This window comes from Arachis hypogaea, chromosome 19, assembly GCF_003086295.3.
Source record: "Arachis hypogaea cultivar Tifrunner chromosome 19, arahy.Tifrunner.gnm2.J5K5, whole genome shotgun sequence".
Lineage (NCBI taxonomy): Eukaryota > Viridiplantae > Streptophyta > Magnoliopsida > Fabales > Fabaceae > Arachis > Arachis hypogaea.
In genome coordinates, this window is record NC_092054.1 from 147,206,694 (window position 1) to 147,232,318 (window position 25,625).

The 25,625-nt window shown below is 35.5% G+C and overlaps 2 protein-coding genes across 2 annotated transcripts; both read left to right on the plus strand.

Moving 5' to 3' along the window:
- Positions 1–2,425: 2,425 nt before the first annotated feature.
- LOC112775998 (dolichyl-diphosphooligosaccharide--protein glycosyltransferase subunit 1B) lies at positions 2,426–6,745 on the plus strand. The gene is made up of 9 exons (XM_025819942.2): positions 2,426–2,706; positions 3,347–3,391; positions 3,657–4,288; positions 4,691–4,838; positions 4,933–5,112; positions 5,248–5,316; positions 5,689–5,778; positions 6,172–6,319; positions 6,454–6,745. The coding sequence occupies exons 1-8, from the start codon at positions 2,581–2,583 to the stop codon at positions 6,292–6,294; spliced, it is 1,413 nt and encodes a 470-aa protein (XP_025675727.1). The 5' UTR covers positions 2,426–2,580; the 3' UTR covers positions 6,295–6,319; positions 6,454–6,745.
- A 6,688-nt stretch (positions 6,746–13,433) lies between these two features.
- Positions 13,434–19,022, plus strand: LOC112780121 (protein ENHANCED DISEASE RESISTANCE 2-like). The gene is made up of 21 exons (XM_025824462.3): positions 13,434–13,919; positions 14,422–14,496; positions 14,614–14,667; positions 14,749–14,814; positions 14,906–14,970; positions 15,096–15,223; positions 15,312–15,358; positions 15,434–15,531; positions 15,659–15,754; positions 15,848–15,912; positions 16,004–16,075; positions 16,368–16,514; positions 16,708–17,018; positions 17,133–17,193; positions 17,280–17,449; positions 17,603–17,704; positions 17,827–17,877; positions 17,981–18,124; positions 18,207–18,302; positions 18,377–18,478; positions 18,716–19,022. The coding sequence occupies exons 1-21, from the start codon at positions 13,758–13,760 to the stop codon at positions 18,803–18,805; spliced, it is 2,202 nt and encodes a 733-aa protein (XP_025680247.1). The 5' UTR covers positions 13,434–13,757; the 3' UTR covers positions 18,806–19,022.
- Positions 19,023–25,625: the final 6,603 nt, after the last annotated feature.

The following is a 25,625-nucleotide window of genomic DNA, read 5'->3' on the forward strand; positions in this document are numbered from 1 at the left end:
CAAATTCTTTTGAAATCAAAACAACATTCAATACTCTGACAAATGAAGAACATTCAAATTCATATAAATTTTTCATAGAAAAAAAAGTACAATAAAAATAAAAACAAAATGGAACCTTAAAGGGGTAGGTCACAGAGGCAGAGGCATAGTTGGAGGGAGAAGGACAGAAATCAAAGTTGCTGGTAAAGAAGAGGAACAGAGAGGCGACAGAAAATAATGAAGTGGTGGACCCGAGTGTAGCAGCGGCGGTGACAGCGTATTGCGGCGTCTACGATTAGAGAACAAGCACCATATAGGGGAGAACGAGCAATCCCGCAGATGGAGAGGATCAGAGAACGACCACGACGCAGGGAGAGGATCAGAGAGCGAGCTACTGTGGAGGGGGAGGAATAAAGAACGAGGACTAAAACCCTAAAGTGGTCCCTGAGATTGGGCGAGTTACCTATAATTGTCCTTGACTTTCAAAATTTCCTAACAGTATCCCTCACATTCAGCTCTGGGACCCATAGTTGTCCTGCGACCCTTTCTGGCGCACAGTCAGCAAACAGAGTAATGATATGGCACCTCCCATGGCATGCTGGAGCCAGCAACGGCTAGCTGACGTGGCAAATCTTAATTTTCTACCCAATGTGGTCCTGGTCCCATTAAAACCCTAAAAACTAAGAATGATTATTATATGTCGTATCTCTTCTTCCCTTCTCCTTCGTCCCATAATTGTGGTTCACCATTGTGATTTAACGGAAATTCCATTGATACTCTGAAGCAATGTTTGGAGGTGAAGGACAAGCCAGTGATTATTCAGCTAAACATAAATGCCTTTTATCTCAATCTACTCATTCCATTAATATAATATAATGCTAAAATACAAGAAAAAAATCTTGGACAAATGATAAATATTCATAAGTGAATTTCAACCCTAATTTTTAAACATGCAATCCAGACCACTGTGCTAGATTGATAATAGGAACAGAAGAATAATTAATACCTGGTTCTTCCTCCTACCAAGTGGGTGATTAAACTTGCAATTGAATCCAAATTTGCAAGTTCCATTTTTAAGATAGAAAGCACAATCTTCAGCATCAGGCCTCAGTGAATATTGCTGCTGAACTCTACCACTACTTCTATCTTTCTTCTTCTCCACTTCTTCATCACCTTCAACTTCAACTTCATCATCACCATTACCATCACCATCAACATCAAAATCTCCACTTACCTTATCAACCTCACTCTCTTTCACATTCTCATTCCAGCCATAACCCTCATCATCATCCCAACCATCATTATCATCACTCCCTTGTGCTTCACCTGTTTTCGGGGCACAACCACCTTCACCACTCAATTTCTCACCACCATATTCTCCACTACCAGCTACAAAGTCCGAATCTTTCTTCTCATTTTCAGCTACCCTTTCATCCTCATCCTTCAAATCCAACTTCTTGTGAAATTCTGCACCAAGTTCATCACGAGTTTCATCCTGCAACCCCAAATTTTCACTGAGATCTGGCTCTGACAGGTTGATTTTATTATGTGGAAAGCACCTTTGCACATGTCAATAGAATCTCCGTTAAATATTAATGGTGAACCACAATTATGGGACGAAGGAGAAGGGAAGAAGAGATACTACATATAATAATAATTCTTAGTTTTTAGGGTTTTAATAGGACCAGGACCACATTGGGTAGAAAATTAAGATTTGCCACGTCAGCTAGCCGTTGCTGGCTCCAGCATGGCATGGGAGGTGCCATATCATTACTCCGTTTGCTGACTGGGCTCCGGAAAGGGTCGCAGGACAACTATGGGTCCTGGAGCTGAATGTGAGGGATACTGTTAGGGAATTTTGAAAGTCAAGGACAATTATGGGTAACTCGCCCAATCTCAGGGACCACTTTGGGGTTTTAGTCAAGGAACGAGCGATGTTGATGGGAAGTAGAGTGAGGGGCAAAAGCCCTAGCAGAGCTCTGGACTCCTCTTTAAAACTCAGATTAAAAGAAACAGGAGGAATGTGTAAAACAAAAAAAATAAGAGCAAATGTTTAATTATTAATTCTTTCAAAAATAAAAAATGGGGTTTATTTTGTAAATATTTTAGTGGTGGTGAATCATACTCCTATATAAAATTAGGAGTAAGAAATCCGTGGCCTAGTATATATAATAATAATTCATTAGACATTAATAAATTATTAAATAAAATTTATAATTTTTTTACATGCAACAAAACTAAAATTTATAATGAATTAGTTTTTGATATTTTTTTTTTTGTCAGAAGACATTGATAGTTTTTGTTTTTGGTATTACATTGGTGTTTTCTGTTAAAAGAAGAGATGACTACTTTTGTCTTAGGCCAAATTCAATAAAATTTTGCGGAAAAAAATTGAACTGATTTTGGGCTTCAGTTTAATTCTCTGTACTCAAAATCTTAAATGATTCCCAAAACAATGACCAGAAAAAAAAGCTCCCCGAAACAATGACCAAAACCGAATGAGACCAAAAAAGCACAGAAAAAAAAACAATAGAAAAACAGCGTACTCCAATCTCTCTTGGAGTCTCGTTCCCTCAGCTTCGTCAACTGCAACTGCTCTCAATGCCAATGGAAGAACAACCTCACTTCAGAGTTCCACTCTCTCTTCCTCTCATCCTCTCTCTCTTCCTTCTTCCAACTTCCTTCTCTTCTACGCACGACCTTCAGATCCTCAATGCCGAACGCAGAGTATGCTCTCCTTCATTCATCTCTCTCTTATTTCGTCAAATGAAAATTCATCGATCTCTTTTTACCCCAATTCTTAATTCTCATTCCAAATTCTCTATTTTTTTATTCTTCTCCTTAAGTAGTTCTTCGTTCCTCCGGTTTCAGCTGAAGATCTGTTGGTGGAACTGAGATGAATTGGTTTGGGGGTTCAAGGGACTGTGTGAAAAATCTGAACTTGCGAGATGGCTATCATAATATATGATAAATTCGTTGCATAGATATTATATATGTATACCTTGTTTTGTGGAAACGTTTCATTTGTCTCTTTTGATGCCACTTTAGTTCGTTAGAGGGCCAATTATAGTTTGGAGGTTCGATTTGGATTTGTTTGTTATCTAAGTTTGGCTATTAACATGTGCTCTCTCTGTGAGTGTGATATTGAGGAATATGATTGTCTGTGAAGTAAGTTTGGAAGATTAGTGTTATTATAGTACTTTGATTATTTCCATATCATTTGTTGAAGCTGATATTTGAGCCTGATGTTAACTTATTTTAGAAAATGCTGTATGTCTTCGACACTTCGATCATGTTTTGTCCGGCGACGTTCACATAGTCTGTTTTAGACATTCTTTGACTGACAGTATTCCCATGATCCTTGCAGATTGATTTGACTTCTCACATCATTAAGGTGTACTTGACATTGAAGGTAACTCCTCTATCCTGTTTCTTGTATAAATTGGGTTCCATATTCTGCTTTGACTGAGTATTCTTTTACGTCGAGTTATGGACTATAGTCGCTGGATCATTTTATTATGTCTAGATGTAATGTGTGACTATGTATGCTGACTTACATTTGATAACAGTTATCAAATCGTGAATTGTATTCTGTTCTAGACTAGAATTTATTCGTGTAATTTTTGAACCTTGAAGGGATTGGCAGATCATTTATTTTCGCACATTTTCTCTTTCAGGTTGAAAATTTGGGAACATCCCCTGCTTCAGAAGTACATCTTGCTTTTTCACCTGCTGAAGCCGAACATCTTGCAATAGTCAAAGCTGCAGCAACTTCTGGGAAACGGAAGAAGAAGACTTACATCCCCCTTGATGTTAAATCTGCAGAGCTACCAGATGGACCTAATGGAACTAAATTCTTCACCGTAACTTTGTTAACTCCACTAAATAAAGGTGAAACTGCAACACTAGAGGTGCTTTACATATTGACACATTCTCTGGAACCTTTCCCTGTAGAAATAACTCAATCAGAGTCACAGCTGGTCTATTTCCGTGATAGTGCTATATTGTTGTCTCCCTATCATGTCAAGGAACAGACAACTTTCATTAAGACACCAAGCACTCGGGTAGAATCATTCACTGTGGTCGATCCCGCTAAACGTGCTGGTACAGAGCTGAAATATGGACCTTATGAAGATCAACCCCCATATTCATATTCTCCTGTTCTGGTCCATTTTGAAAATAACAATCCATTCGCGGTAGTTGAGGAGCTAGAACGTGAAATTGAAATTTCTCACTGGGGAAATGTACAGGTCACAGAGCGATATAGGCTGGTCCATGCAGGTGCTCGACATAAAGGAGCTTTTTCGAGGTATGTTTTCCATCACTTTAGTTCTTTGTAAAGCGCAAGATCTTGTCTTTGTTCTTTGAAGAACAACATAAGTAGTCATGTATCTCAGAATGCTCTCTTCAAAATCTTGGATTAGATGTCATTTTATGTTGAACTTCGATACAAGGAATGCAATTTTTAACCACTTTGAACCCCCCGGCGTGGCGGGGGTTATTAAATAATGGTAGTTATTGCATTAGTAAGGGGTGATATTCAAATGAGTGAATAAAAAGGTATTTTAGTCATTTAAAAATATTAATAATTTCCATGCATTGCCTTGAAAGACTATCATTTAGGAAGGGTGGGAGTAATAATTTTGTTTGCATGCAATCTTTAAGTTTCTTTTATTATGCATGAACTTAAAAAGTGGTTTTCTGTGGATAGGGTTGAATATCAAACTAGACCAGATGCTACTGGTGTATCTTCATTTAAACATCTTCTCGCAAAACTGCCCCCCAGGGTTCACTCTGTGTACTACAGAGATGAAATAGGAAATGTTTCCACTTCAAACTTACGTACAGATTATCGGAAGGTATGGCATATGATTGAGTTTTAAATGAAGCATACCATTTCACTGATGTCATGATTTCCGATCTTATACTTATTTACATGCTTATCATTTGCAGTCAGAACTTGAATTTCAACCTCGGTATCCCCTGTTTGGAGGCTGGAAATCAACCTTTGTCATCGGTTATGGGCTACCATTGCAAGACTTCCTTTTTGAGTCACCAGATGGTAGAAGATACCTCAACTTTACTTTTGGATGTCCACTTACTCAGACAGTGGTTGACAAGTTGATTTTAAAAGTGGGTTTGAGCTTGTTCTTTTGCTTTGCGACTTGTGATTGATATTTTTTACTGAAATCTGTGACCTTTGCTTTGACGGCTTGTGTACACAATAATGGAGGTTTAAATTACCCTTCTTAAACGATTAAATTTCAGGTTGTACTGCCAGAGGGATCCAAAGATCCCACGGCCGTGATTCCTTTCCAAGTGGACCAACATCTAGAGGTAATATTCTCTTTGGATAATCTGCATACGCTGTTACGCTGCATTGCGTTGTTTACAATTACACAGCTGTAGTGACAGCTTCATCCGAGTTTAACTGCCAAAGATAAACTAAAATAAAAAAAATTAAGTGTTTTCAGAGAGATTGCTTAAAACATAGATGGAGCAATGTGTACTGTTATGACAGAATAATTGTGTCAATGGAATTTCTGCATTATCTAAGAAACAATTTACGAAGTTGTCTAATTAATATATTGCTTTTCTTCTTGTTTTAGTTGTGGTGGTTATGAATTTCTGTTTTCACTTGTATTACTATAGCTTAATGAAGCATTTGTTTTCCTGCAGCTGAAACAGTTTTGCTTTTGAATTTTGCAGATCAAATATTCATATCTTGATGTGATCGGAAGGACTGTTGTTGTTCTAGAAAAGAGTAATGTAGTTCCTGAGCATAACGTTCCTTTCCAGGTATTACAGGCGATAAACCTGTCCACGGCAACCACAATCATGATTAAGATTCAAAGATTACATTTGTAGTTCTTTCCCGGGAACAAGCTTGGGACAGAGATTACTTAGGACTTGCTTTTTTCTAACCTTCATAGACTTTGAAAATGAAAACCATGACACTTTCAAAACTTGGCTGTTCGCAGCATAAAGACCAAAGTATAAAATATTTCATTTTATCTTTGGGCTACTGCGTTGAGTCTTAACACATAGTACAACATGCTAGTTGTGTCCTTGCCTACTCTAGTATGCTAGTTGTGTCCTTGCCTACTCTAGTATGCTGTTGGTTTCGTTCTACTTAAATAACGTTGTGCTTTATTCTTTGTCTAACCTTGTCTTCTGTTATTCTTTTCGCAGGTATACTACACTTTCAACCCTATATTCATGCTTGCCGAGCCATTGATGCTGTCGATTGCAATTTTCTTGTTTTTCGTGGCCTCAGTGTCATACCTACACGCCGATCTTTCCATACGAAAATGATGAACATCTCGCTAATTTCAGAAAGGCATGTGTTAAATCTCGCTTCAACAACTTTCTTTCGTTGTCTTCTTTGTAAAAGAAAAGAAAAATCGTATTCAAAACATTTTCTCTTGGCTGAGCTCTCACTTACCAACCATTATTATGTCTTTCTTATTGCAGTGACTGAGGAGATCCAAATTTTTTGGGGAGTATGAGAAGGTCATATACCATTATTGTATGCATTAAGAGAACTAATTGCAACTATAGATTTACTTGTTTGTACGATCTTCCCCTGAAAATTTGATCACATGCCATTCATCCAAAACTAGCATTCAACCTCCCTTTGAGAAAATTATAGGGTATGTTAGTTAGATCTTAAAGGCACTACATAATGGTTAACAAACTTAAAGGATCTTTCTTCTTATGTATTGAGAAACATTTCAAGTTTGAAAATGTGGTTTTGAATGTCTCATATTACATAGATTAAACAAGTTAGTTCTCGCTTACAACAAGGATTTTGATTTATTTATTTATTTTTCTTTACTAATCATTGTTGAGTTGAGATAGAAAACATGTGGTCTTGGTTGGCTAAAATGAACATTTCAAGGCAATTTGTTTAGAATTCTTGCCATGATTTGAAGAAAAATGTATCTTCCCGTAGTTGACATTGAATTATCTTGAAGCTAAAGAAGTTGGTGGATACTTTTTTCATTTTCTATATTATTAGCCTGTGAATTCTAATCTGTATTATAGTTTCCATCAACCTAAGCCTTGTGATTAATTATGAAAATGAAACGTAAAAAGGAAAAAAAAAAAAAATCTATTCAAACCATAAAAATAAAGAAAACTATTAATACTTAATAGTGTTAGAATTTAAGTACTCAGTCTATTCTCTGTAGAAAACATTGATTGGTTAATAACTGATTAAAGAAAGAAGGTAAGAAACAAAAGAAAATAACTTCATTCATAATATGGTCATTGTTTCTTTTCTGCAAATCAAGGGAAACTAATAAAAGAAAAGTACCCTCATTCCTTAATACTTGGCCCCATCTTCACGGCAATTACAATGTAATAGCTTTATTAATGAGGTTGAATTAATTTTAGTAGATAATTAGGTAGTATTTTAGAAATATAAGATAGGGTAGAGTTTATATTCTATTCTAAATAAGTGTAACCATAGAAGTTTAGAATCTTTTCATTCGATCCAACTAATAGAAATTTTTTTTCACCCAATTAAATCTGTTCAATCCATAAAAAAAATTAATAAATTATTTTAAAACAAATGTAGCGTACATGTCTAAACTACTAATTCGGTACTTAGAAGATTCAATTTCTAACAAAAATATCTCTAAAAAATATTATAGACAAAACCACCTCTGAATGATTTAAAAATACGACAAAAAGAATTAATAATTATTATAATTTTTGTAAGTAACAAAATAATTTTTATATTTAGCAAACAATTTATCTATTAGATCTAAATTTTATGTTAATATTTAAATAAATATTTAAAAAGTGCACAAAAGAATTTGGAGTAAAATTTTATCTCAAAATTTTTCTTTTTATTTTTAAAAAAATGTGGTTATTCACAATAATTTTTTTTTTAAATTCACTTAAAAAAAATTACCAAATTTCAAAGATGAAAAGATCTTATTTTTCTAATAATGTTTGCAAAAAATTGCATCAAAATTTAATCTCTAAAATATTTTTAAAAAAATACATTTAATATTTAATTTTTTTTTATCGTATTTTTAAATTTTTCGAAAATTTATATATCATTAACGTCTTTTAAAATTTATTTTGTCAGTAATACAAACTTTTGAATACCATTTTAATAGTTTACTCGTATATTTAAAATCTATCTTACACAACTCCACATACTCTAAAACTCTAAGTAAATAGGATATAGACCATGTAATAATTTATTTATTTATTTATCTATACCTATATATCGTTAATATTTGGTCAAGATACATGATGATGAAAACAAAAGAACTATCAATTACTTCACCATTCACATGGAAAACTTTAAGCATTATTATCAAAGAGTAATTAGATAAACCTATATGAAAAATTAAATATACTACGTACTACTTTTCTAAAGAATCTATTATATTTGTTATCTATCTAATATATTATTAATTTTATAATTAAAATATATCATATGTCATTTTTTATAGTCTTATTATAATTGAAATCAAACCTTTTTTTAAAAATTAAAGATTTCTGATCTCTCTCTCTCTATATATATATATATATCATTCATTCATCCATTTTTTTATATATCATTATTAATAATTAATTACAAATTTAACAATTAAAATATGTAATATTACATTCTCTAATTATAACTAAAATTAAATTAAAATTAAAATATAATTATATATATTATCTATTATTTATTATTTATTACTAATTTTACAATCAAAATATATCATATGTCTTTTTCATTGCAATTGAAATCAAAATTTTTTGAGTAAATACTCAACCCGGCCTTGACAATTACCTTGAAAGGACTACGAGGTCCTTAACAAAAAAACAATAGCTAATCCGGCCCCTAAACTTTACTTTTATGGGATTGATTAGCCCATGTGCCAAAAAAAAAAAAAAAAACAGACACAAGAGCTAATCAGTCCCATAAAAATAAAGCTTAGAGATCGGGTTGGCTATTGCTTTTTGTTAAGGGCCTCATAGTCCTTTTAAGGTAATTGTCAGGGTCGTTTAAGATTTTTCTCAAATTTGTTCTCCAAAATTAAATATTTCTCTCCTCTTTCTCTCTTCCTTTTTCTCTCTCTCTTATTTTTTTACCAATCATAAAGTTGGGTCAGGATATAAAATTGCTTATGGATTTTTTCATTCTCCTACTTCATTGAGGCCCCAAAACATAGAGTATGGAATAACATTTGGGAATTAAAATTACCTCCTAAAATTAAGATTTTTCTATGAAAAAGTCTTCATGAAAAGCTTCTGGTGTTGCAACAAGTTCACAGCCGGTTTGCGTCCACCCCTGCCACTTGTCCAAGATGTATGTTGAAGGATGAATCAATTTCTCATGCTTTGTTCCAATGCCCCTGTTTTCAACAATCTGGAGCCTAAGCTTAATAACTCATGACCTATGGATGAGAAAAGAAGAGACATTTTTTCAATTGGTGGCAACAAGCCTATCCTGAATAGCGGTTCAATTCGACGGTAGACAAAAGACCCTCTTCATAGCAGCGCTGTGTTGGAGCACTTGAAAAGCGAGGAATCGGTGTGTTTTTTAGAAGGTAATAAACACGGCACCTGAGATAGTGAAAGAAGCCAGGAGTTTACTCTTACTTTACTCTTTTTTAAGCTCTTAGTCTTTGGTGATAAATGAGAATACAAATTCTTTTGTACTTCCTTATAAGAACACCTTTATTTTATATTAATAAAATAATATTTATCTTTGAAAAAAAATAACTAAAATATATCATATGACACATTATTAAAATTGAAATAAAATATTTTTTTTAAATTAATAAACTTCCTTCCTACATCACTTTATCTACCTTTATTTCTTTTTCTATTTCTCTCTATCATTCCAAATTTATATATAACTTATAATTTATATTTTATATTACTAATTTGACAAATCAAAATGTATCACGAGATATTTTTATTACAATTAAAATAAAATCTTTCCTTTAAAAATTAATAATCTCTCTCTCCTTTTTCTTTATCATTCTCTCTCTTTTTTCTCTATTTTTTATCTCTTTCTACATTTCTATTTTACCAAAAATAAAATTAATATAATAATATAATTTAAATAAATTCATACAATTATAAAAATACATTAAATTTATAATTAAATATAACTAAAAATATTTTATAATATTATTCACATTTTTATTAATATTATTATTATATACATAATTTTTTAGTTTTTTTATTTAATTTTAAACTTTTACTGTTTATCTTTTTAATTTATATTTTTTACTTGTCTTTCTTCAAATATTTATTACATATAATTTAGAGAGAATACTAATATTGTGATTAATAATTAGAATCAAGATTCAATTATTTCAAAAAAATTTGAGTTAATTTTATAACTATCAAAATAATTTTTTATACTAATATATAATTATATTTTTATATATATAGAAAAAAATATTATTTTTAAATAACAAGTATAAAAATTAATTAATGAGTTCTCTCTTCTCCCTCTTCTTCTTCCTCCTCCTCCTCTTCTCTCTCTCTTTCTTTTTCTATTTCTCTCATTTCTTCACCCTCTCTATCTCTCTTAAGATAATGATTAATTACAAATTTAACAATTAAAATGTGCAATGTGACATTTTTAATTGTAATTAAAATTAAAATATTAAAATTAAAATATATAAATATATATATATATATTACTAATTTAACAATCAGAATATATCACATAACACTCTCTTATTAAAATTGAGATAAAATATTTTTTTCTAAAATTAATAAAATTTCTTCCTCTATCCTCTTATCTATCTCTCTCTCTCCTTTTCTATTTCTCTTTATCCTTCCCAGTCTATATGAGTAAATGGTCAAATTCGTCCTTGAAAGAACATTCATTCTCCAAATTGGTCATCGAACGATTTTTTGAATCAAATTTGTTTTTCAAAAATTTTAAGTTAGTTACATTAGTTCTTCTGTCACTTCTGTTATTAATATTAAATTTTGCTAACATGGCATGTTAAGTAACACTACTACACTGACCACACAGCATATACTTGGTAGTCCTAATTGACTACTAACATGATAGGTTTATGTAATTAGATCAAATTAACCCCAAATTGAGGGAGACTTTGAAGCATTGAAATCTTTCGATTTAGAGTTGATTTGATATAATTTTATAAGCTTATCATGTTATTAACCAATTAGAACTGTCAAGTGTGTACTGTGGTGTCACTTAATGTACCATATTAGTAAACTTTGACACCATGATTAATAGAAGTGATAGAAGGACTAATAATGAGACCAATTTAAAATCATTGAAGGACAAATTTGATTTAAAAAAAATATTTTGAGAATCAATTTGAAAAATGAGTGATCTTTTAAGGACAAAATTGACCATTTACTTCATTTTATATATAATTTATATTTTATATTTTATATTACTAATTTGACAAACCAAAATGTGTGAGAAGATATTCTTTCGTTACAATTAAAATAAAATATTTTTTTTTAAATTAACAAACTCTCTCTCTCATTTTTTTTATCTCTCTTTTTTCTCTCTCATTCTCTATCTCTTTCAATATATCTGTTTTACCAAAAATAAAATTAATAAAATAATATAATTCAAATAAATTCATAAAATTATAAGAAAATATTATATTTAATATTAAATATAATTAAAAATATTTCATAATATTATTCATGTAAAAAATATATTATTATATACATATTTTTTTAATTTTTTATTTATTTTTAAATTTTTATTGTTTATCTTTTTAATTTATATTTTTATTTCTCTTCTTTCAAATATTTATTACATATAATTTAGAGAGAATATTAATGTTGTAATCAATAATTATAATCAAGATTCAATTATTTAAAAAAAATTTAAATTAATTTTATAATTATCAATATAATTTTTTTATACTAATATCTAACTATATATATATATATAGAGAGAGGATATTATTCTTAAATAACAAGTATAAAAATTAATTATTTTTATTTGTATAATAGATTTAATATCTAATCAAATATAAAAGTATAAACATTAAATTCTTTTTTAGATAATAAATGTTAAAATTAAATTTTAATAAACAATTAAACTCTTTCACATGAAAATCATAATTAAAAAATTTATTATTTAATTTTTTTCATCTACAAGGATTTTGGTTTTCTTAGTCGATAGAGATTTTTATCCTCTAAACCTTTTAATAAAAGTAATTCGATTCTATAAATTTTTTTTGCCATAATCTATAATATAAGGATAAATCTGATATAATTTTAAATTTTCGTAATATTATTACAGATAAAAATACTAGTTAAATATATACCTAAACAGATTCTTAAAAAAAAATTATTATATCAGGCCTGCTACACATACAAGCCTTTTTGGCTTACAAGCTATACAAGTTGCTCCAAGTCCAAGAAAAAAAATACACGCACCACTCTTTTAGAATCAAGCGTCCAATGCACGCGCCTTAATCACCCTTCCACAACACGTTCACTCTTCCTCTTCTTCCTCAATCAAAACGCAAACCGTCGATATTCAAGGACATTCGAAACAAACTACGATTCTGCAGAAACGTTTCAATTCCTCGCGAAGAGTAGAAGAAATCAAGAAGAAAATATACAAATCTCTATCAAAAATCACCAGAAAAAATGAAGAAACATTATTTAAGGTAATGTTTTACTGTTTACTGTTCTTCTAGGTTTTTCTTCTAGATTGTCTCTGCCATGTGCCTCATCCTTAACCAGCAAAACATTAAAAGATTTGGGTGTATTTCTGCAATCGTTTGGGTGTATTTCTGAAATTCTATTATCTTCAAAACGATTTCAAAGCTTGATTTCAGAAATCATGAAAATCGAAAAAAATGAAGTAAAGAGAGAACGCACGAAGGAGATCCAACAAATTTGGCAAGAAACTCAAAAAAAGAAACGAAATCTTTTGAAAAATGGAAGTTATATATTTGCGCGTGAATTGATTTAAAAGTCTGTTAAAGAGGCACGTAACATAAGCAGCGCGTTTAGTGGGTTTCGTTCTCTTCACACTTGTAAAGCTTGTAAACACAAAACACTTGTATGCAGAGATTTTCTATTATTATATTAAAGTCTCTGAACTTTATAAAAGTAAGATATATAAATTTTTATTTTAATAAAATTTATTATTTTATTTGGACAAATAAATTTTTAAAAGTGTGAGAGAAGGATTTATATACCTTATTTTTAAAAACTTTAACGTAACAAAATTTTTTTAAAAATAAAAATATCTGATACAAAATTTTTTAAAAACTTATTTAAGTATATCTTCTAAAGTCTAATCTTCTAAACATATGCCGGAAAGTGGAGTATTACATTATAGAAAGAGAATATCAATAATGCAAATAAGTTTGACATTGTTAGAAGAATAAAATAAATAAAAAAAAAAGAAAAGAAAAGAAAGATTGACATATGTTTGTGATATGGAGTTCACGTCACAACAAAAACATGCAGAAGTAGTTATCGTTGAAGCGGGAAAATAGGAACACAAAACCAAACACCAACGTTGATCGTTGTTCGTTGTCATCATCACTGCCATCTCAATTCCGATTCTCTGTTATCCTTCCTTCATTGGCGGTTTCAGAGGATCAACCACCAACACCTTCTTCTTCTGCTGCTCCACCGCGTTTCAACGCTTCTTCCATGCCCCTTCAAAAAAGTTTCTTCCTTTCTTTTTCTTTGGGGTTCAGCGACAATAAAGATGGCTTTTTGACGATCATTGTTGAAGACGAAGCGCCAATCAATGTTGTGAATGTAAATAACGAATAACAATAATAATGGGTGTTCCTTCTCAGAGTAGTAGTGGGGAAAAAATGGAGGGTTTTCTCTATCTTCTTCGCCATAACAGGTTTGGTCAACATAGCTCGCGTAAGAGGTACTTCATCATCAAAGACAATGTCCTTAGAAGCTTCAAAACCAAACCTGTTTCTCAAATGGAGGTGCATTTTTAATTATATCATCCTTATTCCTTTTCTTTTTTCCGTTTAATTTGGAATGTTTAATTAGTAGGATTTAATGATGCTTCATTACAGGTGTTGTATTTTGCTGATGATTTTTAATTTTATACTCAATTTCTAATAATTGCTGATCTTTTAGAAATAATGATTGTTATTTATTATTATTATTATCATTGTTATGTGTTTTGACACTTTGAATCTGAAACATTGAAAAAATGTCACTTGTAGTCTTTGGTATTCTGCTTTGTTCTTCACATTGGAAAAAAAACTATTCCTTCAATTAATTACTATTGGTTTAATTTCACAATTAATTTAAATAATACGTTTCGTTGCTCTAATTAGATGACAACAACAATAGAATTTTCAGAAGGGTTAGTTTAGTTTTCACATAATTTAAGACAATAACCAATTACTTTTATAATTATTATACATTATAACTAATTCATAGTTGTAAATTAATGAACAAGCTGCTGTATATTTTCAGGAGCCAATTAGAAGTGCAATAATAGATTCCTCCATCCGTGTTACTGACAATGGATGGGAAAATATTAACAAAAAGGTAAGAATATTAATTAAGATTAAAAAAAAAAACAAAAAATTATTTGAATATATTTCCTATTAAATTTTCAGTGCTTTGAACAAATCAAGTGGTCGTATTGATATCTGTTTTCTGTAGGTGTTATTCACTTTCACTGCATATCATACTTCAAATCAAAGGGATAAGCTTAAGGTAAATGCATATATGACAGTTTATTTTCATTATATATTGGGTTGATGCATGGTGGTTGTTTAAATTTCAATTTTTTTATAGTTGGGAGCAACTAGTCCAGAAGAAGCTGCAAAATGGATAAAATCATTGCAAGAAGCTGCATTGAAGGTTCCACTCTGCACCTTAATTAAATGAGTTAGAATGCTTGTTTGTCTCATCATAATTAAGAAGCTTAAGTTTCTTTCATAATATATTTCAGGATTGCCCAAGTCCAACAAGGAAATATGTGACTTCCCACCGGAGAAGAAGACGTTCATCTTTGAGGTGCATTAATGACATAAATTTTATTTTAATATTATGAGCTTTTGTTTTTATTATTATTTTGTACTAGTCATTGCATATATACAAGCTATGTCTGCTTGATGTCTCAAAATTGTTGTTTAAAGCAGAAATGGAGGCACAAAATCAATAGATTGGAAACACTCTGAATTGGATTTAAATGGATACATATACTCAGAAGCAATGACATCTGATGTTATTGCACCTTCAACATGGAAGATATTTGGTTGCCAAAATGGTAAAAGATTTATTATTAGCTCATTGTCCAATACAAATTAAATAGTGACTTGGTTCTTATTTCACATAGTTCAATGCCTGTTTTGCAGGACTAAGGATGTTCAAAGAAGCAAAAGAATGGGATGCTCTTGGAAGGGTAAGTCTAATAACATTTTGGTTCTTTTTTTTTTCTTTTTTTGAAAAGTGAACATTCTGTTTCTGCATTCAACAGTGGGGTGATAGTCAAGCAATAATGGCAGTTGGTGTGGTTGATGGAACTTCAGAGGACATTTTTAACACCCTTATGTGTCTTGATCCTTCAAGATCAGAGTAAGTCTCGAAGGACTAATCAGCCGTCTTTTTTCGAATGTATTGAGGAACAAATTCCATCTAATTTGTTCTTGGAGTTTCCATATATTCATATTCCAAAGCTAAATTAGCAAGTGTGTTGTTGCAGATGGGACTTTTGTGTTAATAGAGGAAGTGTGGTTGAACACTTTGATGGTCACACAGATCTTATTCACCTTGAACTTTACAATGATTGGCTGCCATGGTAGATATTGGTACCTTGTATACAAGTTACAATTCAGACATAAAGAATATCAACCATGTTGCTAATATTAAGATGTATATTCTTCCTTTGAAGGGGAATGAAAAAAAGAGATTTTCTGTTACAAAGATATTGGAGAAGAGAGGATGATGGCACATATGGTACTTTTCTGTGTTTTTTGAGAAGCAAAGTGCATACACAGTTATGTTGTTAGTTATAATTTGTGTTCTGTTTGGTTGTTTTTCTTAACAGTGATACTATATCAGTCTGTGTATCATAAGAAGTGTCCACCACAGAGAGGCTATGTCCGAGCTTGCCTTAAAAGTAACGTACGCTTTAAATCTCGATATCATTGTTTAACATTTCACTGATTCCATAACAAGAAACTCAATGGAATGTTACTCCACAAGAAATTTTTGACAGAAATGAGAAAACAAATATGTAGGTTGGATGAAAGTTCAAGTAGGATTTTCCTGAAATGATGTTTTCTATGTTTCTTCTTCTAAATCTACATGTTATCCATGTATTGATCACATAGAAACAAGAGAGAATAGAGGGAGTATAAACAAGGATGCTTATTTTACTTTCTGTAACAATTGTGTAAATGGTTGGGCAGGTGGAGGATATGTAGTTACTCCTGTTAACAATGGAACACAATCAGTTGTGAAACACATGCTTGCTGTTGATTGGAAGTATTGGAAACTGTATTTGCGCCCTGCGAATGCAAGGGCCATAACTGTTCGCATGCTTGAGAGAGTTGCTGGTATGTTAGACTATGTTTGTTCGGTAAGTATCTCAAGACAGTAAATACAGAAACACCGAGACCATACAAGACTGAAAGTTTCTGTATTCATATCCTGAGATAGTTGCCAATTGAGGCTTTTAGATTGTAGAGTTTGCAGCTTGTTATGGATGAAATGTAGCAAGTCCTTAAATTGATTTTGACCCTTTTGCAGCACTAAGAGAACTGTTTAAAACAAAAGGAGGAAGTTTCCACACTGAATCAATTGCAGGGACAAAAGATATTGTTGGGTTGCCACCACTTGATGAGGACCAAAAGGATGAAGTTGAAGAAAAGAACAGCAGCAAGAATATTGAGGAAGGTTCTGTTGTGGAAGATGAGGTTCAGAAAGTTGCTGCTTCTAGTCAAACAGGCTTAATGGGATTCAATGATTCTAAAGATGAGTTCTTTGATGTTCCAGATTATACATCAGATTATTATGACACACCAAATGATTGGAACTCTGAATTGGAGTCAGAAAAAATGGTACATTACCATTTAGAATATGATTAATGATAACTTCAGATTGAATATGATTAGTTAAGATAACTAGGTCCTCATATAATTATGAATTCCTAATGATGCTAATGGAATGTGCAGCCTTTGACTCACACCAAAGCAAGCCCTTCTTCATTGGTCAAAAAATTACAAGACCTTGCAAGTTAGTGTTCATGTGTGCATCATATTATTCATTTGTTTAAAATATGAAAATAGATGTGATATTGTGAGAGAAATTAAATGTGGCAGTTCCAAAGAAGGGGTTGGAGTTTGATGTAGGCAAGGAGGGAAGTGGAAGATGCTATTATGGAACCACACTCCAAAAAGATCCAAAGTGTGCATTACCATGCTCCTGGGCTGCTTCTGATCCATCTTTGTTCTTGATTCGAGGCGAAACTTACTTAACAGATAATCAAAAGGTATTATTTTCCCAAAGTTATAAAACACTATAGCACTTTGGAAAAGTTTAATGGTCTATATTAGTATATTCAATGAAATTTTTGCTCATTTTTCCAACTATACATACTTTTTACCTTTTTTTACTGCAACAACAAAAAATTTTTGTTTTGCAGGTCAAGGCAAAAAGAACCTTAATGGAACTGGTTGGTGCAGATTGGCTTCGATCCAATCAGCGCGAAGATAATCTAAGTAGTCGTCTAGACTCCATAGTTCAGGTCTGTTCTCCTTTCTTCGCGTGTTGCTCATGTATGGTTTTCTTAGGTCCCATTTGGTAACTGTCTTGAGACAATTACACTGCTAAAAAATCTTAACCATAAGTCCTTTTGGATTCATTCAGGAATATGCGGCAAAAGGTGGTCCAGAATTCTTTTTTGTGATTAACATTCAGGTGAGTTTGACCACTCTAGATAGATTATCATATCCAAATAATTAATTATGATTAGCAAGCATTGATTTGTTTACCTGATATTGATTGAATTGTGATGGATCAGATGCCAGGAAACCCCATGTACTCCATGGCACTGTATTACATGATGAAAACTCCCTTGGAAGACTATCCCTTACTGCAGAGCTTTGTTGATGGAGATGATACTTACAGGAACTCAAGATTTAAGCTCATACCATATATTTCTAAGGTTAATCTTCATCTCTTATAAAACTACCGCACATCATACAACATCCTATTCAATATACAATGTGATCTTTGTTTTCTATCAGGGATCATGGATTGTAAAACAAAGTGTTGGAAGGAAAGCATGTTTGGTTGGCCAAGCTCTAGAAATCCGTTACATTCGAGGGAAGAACTACCTTGAGGTAACAATAACATTACTAGTCATTACTTTATATATAGTTTTAAAGAATCTAACTTGTATGTATATATATATCAGCTTGATATTGATGTTGGATCTTCAACGGTTGCAAGGGGGGTTGCTAGCCTAGTTCTTGGATACCTTAACAACTTGGTCATAGAAATGGCATTTTTGATACAGGTAAAGTTATATATCAATGTGATCAATGCTTATAGTTTTAAGGTGAAAACTCGCACTTGTCTTAATGTAAAGTTGATATTTGAGAACCGTTTGATGATTTGACAAGTTTGACTAAATTAACTTCAAACGGTTTTCAACTATCAACTTCACGTGAAGACAATTGCATACGAGTCTATACCTAGTTTTAAATTGCGGCCGCAATATTGCTGTGTCATGGTGACAATTGTGAGTGGGCAGGGCAACACACAAGATGAGCTCCCAGAAATCCTGCTTGGAACATGCAGAGTCAATCATATGGATGCATCAAAAGCATTTGTATTGATATAATTAAGTTGAGGATCAAGAGCTTGCTTCATATGTTGTCCATTTATTCAAATATCTGATACTTGTATTGATATATGTATTTATATCTGTGTTGCACAAACACTTATTCTTTGATTGATTCCATGAATTAGTGTAAAGTGTGAAGCAAGAATAACAGAAGAAAGGAAAAAGGGTAATAAAGTATGAGCCAATGAATAAGAGAATATGATGACTGTGGTGATGTTTTGTTTTGTGACTTTTATTTGTTTTTATTTAATTTATTTGTCTAATTATTTTTTTTCTACACGACTGAGTATCACAGAGAGATGAATTTGTCCAAAAATTAATGCTACTTAATTGAAGGACCATTTTAAAAATTTCATATATTGATAGGAATGTTTTTTACAATAAAAAAAAATTGGAGACGATTTTATTTTTAACATAAATCTTAAAAATTAAAATAATATTTTATTCTTATTTATTTCTTGATAATTATTGTTCACCTTTCACAATTTCATGTTTTATCTCTCACAATTACTACTTATACTAACTCATGACATGACACAATTGGTTAGGGTTAGTAAACTATAAATTCAATTGTACTGATGCTTCGCGTTTCACAAGTGTGGTTCATAAGTCATAACAATCAAAATTAGCATATAACTTCAAAGAGGTAATGTAACAATTTTTTTCTTTATCTTTTTTCAATCTATCATAATGGAATTAGGAGTGGCAACAGCAATTCTATTCACATATATCTAATCTAATCGAGTAGGATTGTCAACTCGAATGAGTTAATCTGTAGATTGAGACTTAGTCCTACTCAATCGATTTGCATCCACTATATATATAATGTATCAGGAGTAAATATCGAATCAAAAACTTTTCATTCGTATAAAAAGATTGTAACCACTAAATTAAGATCTTAATTAAAAATTTAATATTTTTACTTATATAAAACCTAAATCTGTTTAGTGATATATAAATACTAAATTATAACCCTAAGATTTTATTAAATTATTTAATATTGTATTTTTTTTAATAATATGCGGATAATGTCGGATACTTACAAATTGAGGGCTAGTGGAATTAAGATTGGCATGTTATAAATCTGATAGGGTTGAATTTTAATGAAAAAACTAATCTACAAATAGAATTAAGGTTAGGTCTAAATCCTTTTCTATCTTATCCATTATCATCTATAAATAAAATTATTATATGAGAATATCATGGTTAAAAATCCTACTAAAAAATTGAATCTTGTTCTCAAAATTATTTCGCAATTTAAATAAAAAAATTAGAGTAATATTCTTTGTAATTACAACATAACATTTTAGGCTTTTTTTTTTTTTAAGGCAATGGTAAGAAAAAAACAAGTAAGGTTAAACTAGATTTTGTCGTTAAAATATCATATTAGTATTTTAGTTATTTAGCCTATGGCGCGATAAAAGTATATTTAGATACCTAAATCTAACATGTTCAAAAGGTTGGCATGGTTTGAAACCTATTAACAAGTCTATTAATCAATAAAAAGTTTTAATTGGATTAAAATTTTCAATGAATCTAAGATCTAAAAAGATAGAAACAAAAATTTTTTATACATTTTGTTCGGTAGGTCGATTACCGGACGGTTCGGGTTGTGATCCGGGATGATGGTAGGGACTCGTCAAGTCGTGGACTGCCGGTCAACGATACGCGAGGTCCCGAGTACTTCGTGTGGAAAAAAGGGGGGGTGCCACCTACAAAGACACTCCGACGCTCTTGTCAGTAAATGTGCAGGCGGAAAGGGTAGTGTGATATGTGACGTACCTCAGGGGAAGAGCAGGTCTTCCCCTTATATACCTGTCAGAGGTGGGCCCGATGAGAACAGGCCCATGTTTCTAGGGACGTTGTCCCACAGCTGCACATGAGCTGTCTTGGACGCGTGTCCGGGTCGGTTGCGGGGCGTATATCCGGACCGGGTGGCGTTCGGGTCGGGCCGACCCGCATGGATTCTGGGCCCGGCCGTAACAGTGCCCCCGACGCACCAGTGATGGTCGTGAGGGACATTGGTGGCGCGTGATTTCTTCGTTCGTGTGTTGTCGTCGGGTCGGCTGACCGTGGGAGGGACGTGCCCCCTGCGCGCGTGTCTCTTGGTTGCTGAGGCGACCGTTTTGTCGCTTCGTTCTTCGCGCTGAGCATTAAATGCTCATAATGGGTTACGAAAAACCCCGCGCGCAAAGACCATTTTACCCCGGGCCTTTTCGCGCTTTATGCAGTGGTTTTTAAACAGTTTCTTATTTCCTTTGCTCCCACTTTCGCTATTCCCATTTTCTTCTCTCCCTGATATCCAAACCTTCTTGTTCGAGCGTCTATGTGCCTCTTCCTTCACTTTCAAGTTCCTGCAATCAACTCAGGTAATTCTAGAATCCTTCTCTTTTCTGTTTCGTTCTCGCATGCTTGTTGTATGTATTTGCTTTGCCATTTTTGCTGTTATGTGGCCTTTCGATGCTAGTTAGACGTGTTAGGGGAGGGGTACCATTCTTGGGTAGGTTTCTAGGTGATTTGTGCGATTGGTATAGTTCTTAGCCGTATTTGGTCATGATTGAGTGGAAAGGGTATAGTTTCTGGGTTTTTCCCGGACTCCCGACCTCGTAGACTAACGGAATGGTACCCCGCTGTAGGTATGCCACGTGTCGTCTCCCGGGCTTCCCCTTCCGCAGCAAGCTATGATCCGTACGCTTGGGTAACCTCAGATGTAAAGGACTCGCCAAACTAGATGGACCTGGCGGAGTTGACGGAGTTCCGGCAAGCCGGGTACTTATGCGGGGGAACAGACGAAGAGGTCAATTATGAGACCTCCGTGCCTGCCCCCCATGAGCGGCTGTACGAGATCAATCTTCACTCTCCCCGGATCGCCGACTGGATTTGGTTTTACAAAGCCATGTTCACCCAGGTCAGGGTTCGCCTTCCGTTTTCCGAGTTCCAGATGTCGCTCTTGAATCGGATATCCGTGTCGCCGTCACAGCTCCATCCGAACAGCTGGGCTTCTATCCGCTGTTTCGAGATGGTTTGCGAGTATCTCGAGCTGCCGGTGTCGGTGGATGTCTTCCTTTTCTTCTTCAACCTTACCAACCCTTCCAAATAAGGGAAAGCGAGGAAAGGGTTCCTCTCTTTCCAGTCTGCCCAGGGTAGGAGAATATTTGGTCTGTTCGAGGACTCCTACCATGGGTTTAAAGATAAATTCTTCAAAGTCTGCCCCGTTAAAAGTCGCCATCCCTTTTGGTTGTCTTTAGAGGGGGAACGCCTCATCCCCACTTATTGGAGTTTTGGGGCGGGGTCGAATCCTTTTATTAAGGTGACGTATAAGAGGATGTCCTCGGTAGATAAGAAAATAGCCGATGTGCTATTTGCTCTTTTTGAAAAGAACCTCGTGAATCCCCATCTCCTCATGGGTGAACGGGAGGCCGCCAGGAGCTATATCCGTGAGTCGTCTTGTTTTGTATTTTTTGTGTTGTTTATTACTGTTTGCTTTACGTGATCTAACGACTGATGTGTTTGTTTGTTTGCTGCAGTGGAGATGTCTGCTATAGTGACGGGTCTTGAGAACCTGATGAAGACCTTCTTCGAGGAAAGCGATGAAGAGAAGGCCAAGGAGAAAGACACCGGGAACTCGGGTGGCCCTTCTGGGGATAAAGAGGACCAGACTGTGCCCCCTCCCTAGGATACCGACATGTCGGGCAAGAACCCAGAAGGGGCGCAGGCTTCTCCCCCTCCTGAGGTCATCGTTGGCGGGCACTCGTCCTCTGCCCATCAGGAAGATGACGATGTGGAACTTATCCACACCCCTAAGAGGCGGAGGGCGTCTGCGAGCCCGGAGGGGACTCTCACCATCATGGAGAGAAATTTCGATGCCACAACCTTTATCGACTCGCAGCTGATCCCTGGGACGGAGGAGCATTTCCATGGAACCGACCTGGCCGGGCAGGCGAGATGGATGTACCGGACTTTGCTCCGGGGGGCCGTGATAGCTCGAAAGGCTGAGTTCGAGTTGTCGGGAATGCAGGCCCTCCGGAGGAAGCTCGAGTCCTCTGCCAAGGCAAACAATGACTTCAAGATGCAGGTTGAGCTGTTTCAGAGCCAGTTGTCTGAGATGGGGGAGAGGCTCAAGGCATCCGAGGAAAAGACGACATCCGCCGAGGAAAATTTGAAGGCTTCCGACGAGACAGTGGCCCGTTTAGCTGAGCGGGAGATGACCTTGGAGAGCCAGCTGAACGCCGCTCAGGGTCGGGTAGCGGTCTTGGAGAAGGAGCGTGACCAAGCCGTGTCGTCGGCTAAAGCCGCTAAAGTCGAGGTCGAGGAGCTCCGGAAGAAGCTGAAGGTGACCAAAGAGCAAGGGAAGAGCGCGATTTCTATGACTGAAGATGCTCTGAAAGCCTAAGTGAAGATCGTGGCTCCCGACTTCAACACATCGGCTATTGGGGTCTTCAAAATGATCCAAGACGGCAAGATTGTCGACATGCCTAGGAAGTGACTTCTTATGACTTGAACATTTTGATGTAGATTTGTTGAACATTTGTTTCGTGTTTTGTAATTTGATACTTCGTAACATTTATGTTAGGTTGGTCGTTTGGCCGGGTGGCCGTTACTATCTTTCGCCTTGCTCGTCGTATTATTTTTGTTACCGCCTTTTCGGGGTGGGCTCATTGCTTGTGCCCGTTTTGTCGTTTTTACGTTGGTAACGATTTGGACCGAATTGGTCATGTTGTCGCCGTGTTAATTATGGCTATGGTCCATCTGGCTCCCGGGGTGATCAGTCCCAGGCTGCCGTTTTAGGACGCAATCGTGTGAAACGCGTATTGGGAAGCAACAGATAAGTAGGAGAATATTTTGACAAGTGGGAATTAATCGTCAGCTAGGCAAGCTTGTTAATATGGCAAGTATTCGATAAGAGTAAATAGCTAAAAATTGACTAAAAATTAACATGTGAACAGAGCAAGCATACATGAGTCCGTTAGGCCTCCTGGTCGGCTTGTCCGAGTCAGGAGTAGAACCTTCTCAAGTTACCTGCGTTCCATGTTCTAGGGATTTCTTTGCCGTCAAGTCTCTCGAGCTTGTAGGCACCCTTACCAAGCACTTCTCTAATTCTGTAGGGACCTTCCCAATTTGCCGCCAGCTTTCCTTCTCCAGGGGTCGGCAGACCGACGTTGTTGCGTCGCAGAACGAGGTCTCTTTCTCCAAAATCCCTCCTGAGGACTTTGGCGTTGTAGCGCAGGGCTATTCTTTGTTTCAACGCTGTTTCTGACAAATGGGTCATCTCCCTCGTCTCCTCCACCAGGTCCTTTTCTACCGCTTCGTCCACACCTGCGAGCAGTAGCCGCGGGCTCGGTTTGCCGATTTCGACGGGTATCACGGCGTCGACCCCGTATGTTAGGCGAAAAGGGGTTTCTCCCGTAGCGCTTTGCTCGGTTGTTCGGTAGGACCACAGGACCGAAGCGAGCTCGTCGGCCCAAGCGCCTTTCTTATTGTCTAGGCGTTTCTTGAGGCCAAGTAAGATGACCTTGTTCGCGGACTCTACTTGTCCGTTTGTCTGGGGGTGTTCAACTGAGGAAAACTTTTGCTTTACCCCTAGGCCGGTGAGGAACTCCGTGAACTTCTTGTCAGTGAATTGCATTTCATTATCCGAGATGACGACCTCCGGGATGCCGAACCGGGTTATCACCTGTCTCCACATGAACTTCCTGCAATTAGAGGAAGATATGCTGGCCAGTGGCTCAGCCTCTATCCATTTGGTGTAGTAGTCGATGGCCACTATGAGATATTTGACCTGTCCTGGGCCAACCGGGAAAGGTCCTAGAAGGTCGACTCCCCATTGAGCGAAAGGTTGTGTAGTCGTCAGAAGGCTCAGCTCGGAGGCCGGCGCCTTGTGGAAATTGGCGTTTTGTTGACACTTTACGCACTTTCTAACGAATTCCCTGGAGTCCTTCATCATTGATGGCCAGTAGTATCCAGCTCGGATGAGCTTCCTCGCTAGGGCTTTGCCCCCGATGTGGTGGCCGCAACATCCCTCGTGGACTTCTCTAAGTACATAGTTGGTCTGGTCGGGGTGCAAGCACTTCAATAGGGGCTGGCTGAGCCCCTTTCTGAACAGTTGCCCTTGTATGATTGCATATCTGGCCGCCTCCCTTCTCAATGTTTTGGCCGCTTTCTCATCGTCAGGCAACTTGCCGAGTTCCAGGAAGTTTGTGATGGGATCCAACCACGAGGGGCTTGACTCCGTCAAATGGAGGGCGACCGTTGGCTCGTTCACCATGCCTTGGATGAGAGACCGGTTACCCGCTCCTGGCTTCGTGCTCGCTAGTTTAGACAGGAGGTCCGCCCGTGTGTTCCTTTCTCTTGGGACATGTTGGATCGTGACCTCTTGGAACTGACTTGTCATTTCTTTAACCTTTTCCAAGTATTTTTGCAGGAGGGGGTCCCGGGCTTGGTAGCTTCCGTTTACTTGTGAGGTGACGACCTGTGAGTCACTGCATACTTCGACCTTCGTTGCCCCGACTTCCCGCGCTAGTATTAGTCCGCTTAAGAGAGCTTCATATTTCGCTTGATTGTTCGACACAGGGAACTCGAACTTGGTCGATTGCTTGTAGATGACTCCTGCCGGGCTTTCTAAGATGACCCCGGCTCCCCGGACGTTTGGTTGGAGGCCCCATCCACGTGGAGCCTCCACCGTGTGCCCGTTTCTTCGGGGGATCACCCGTTACCTCAACCAAAGTCTGGCATTGCCTACGACTATACGGTGGCCCTGGAAGTATTGCCTTAACCTTCGGGAGGAAGTTAGGAGTGTCAACGCCAGTTTTTCCAGTTT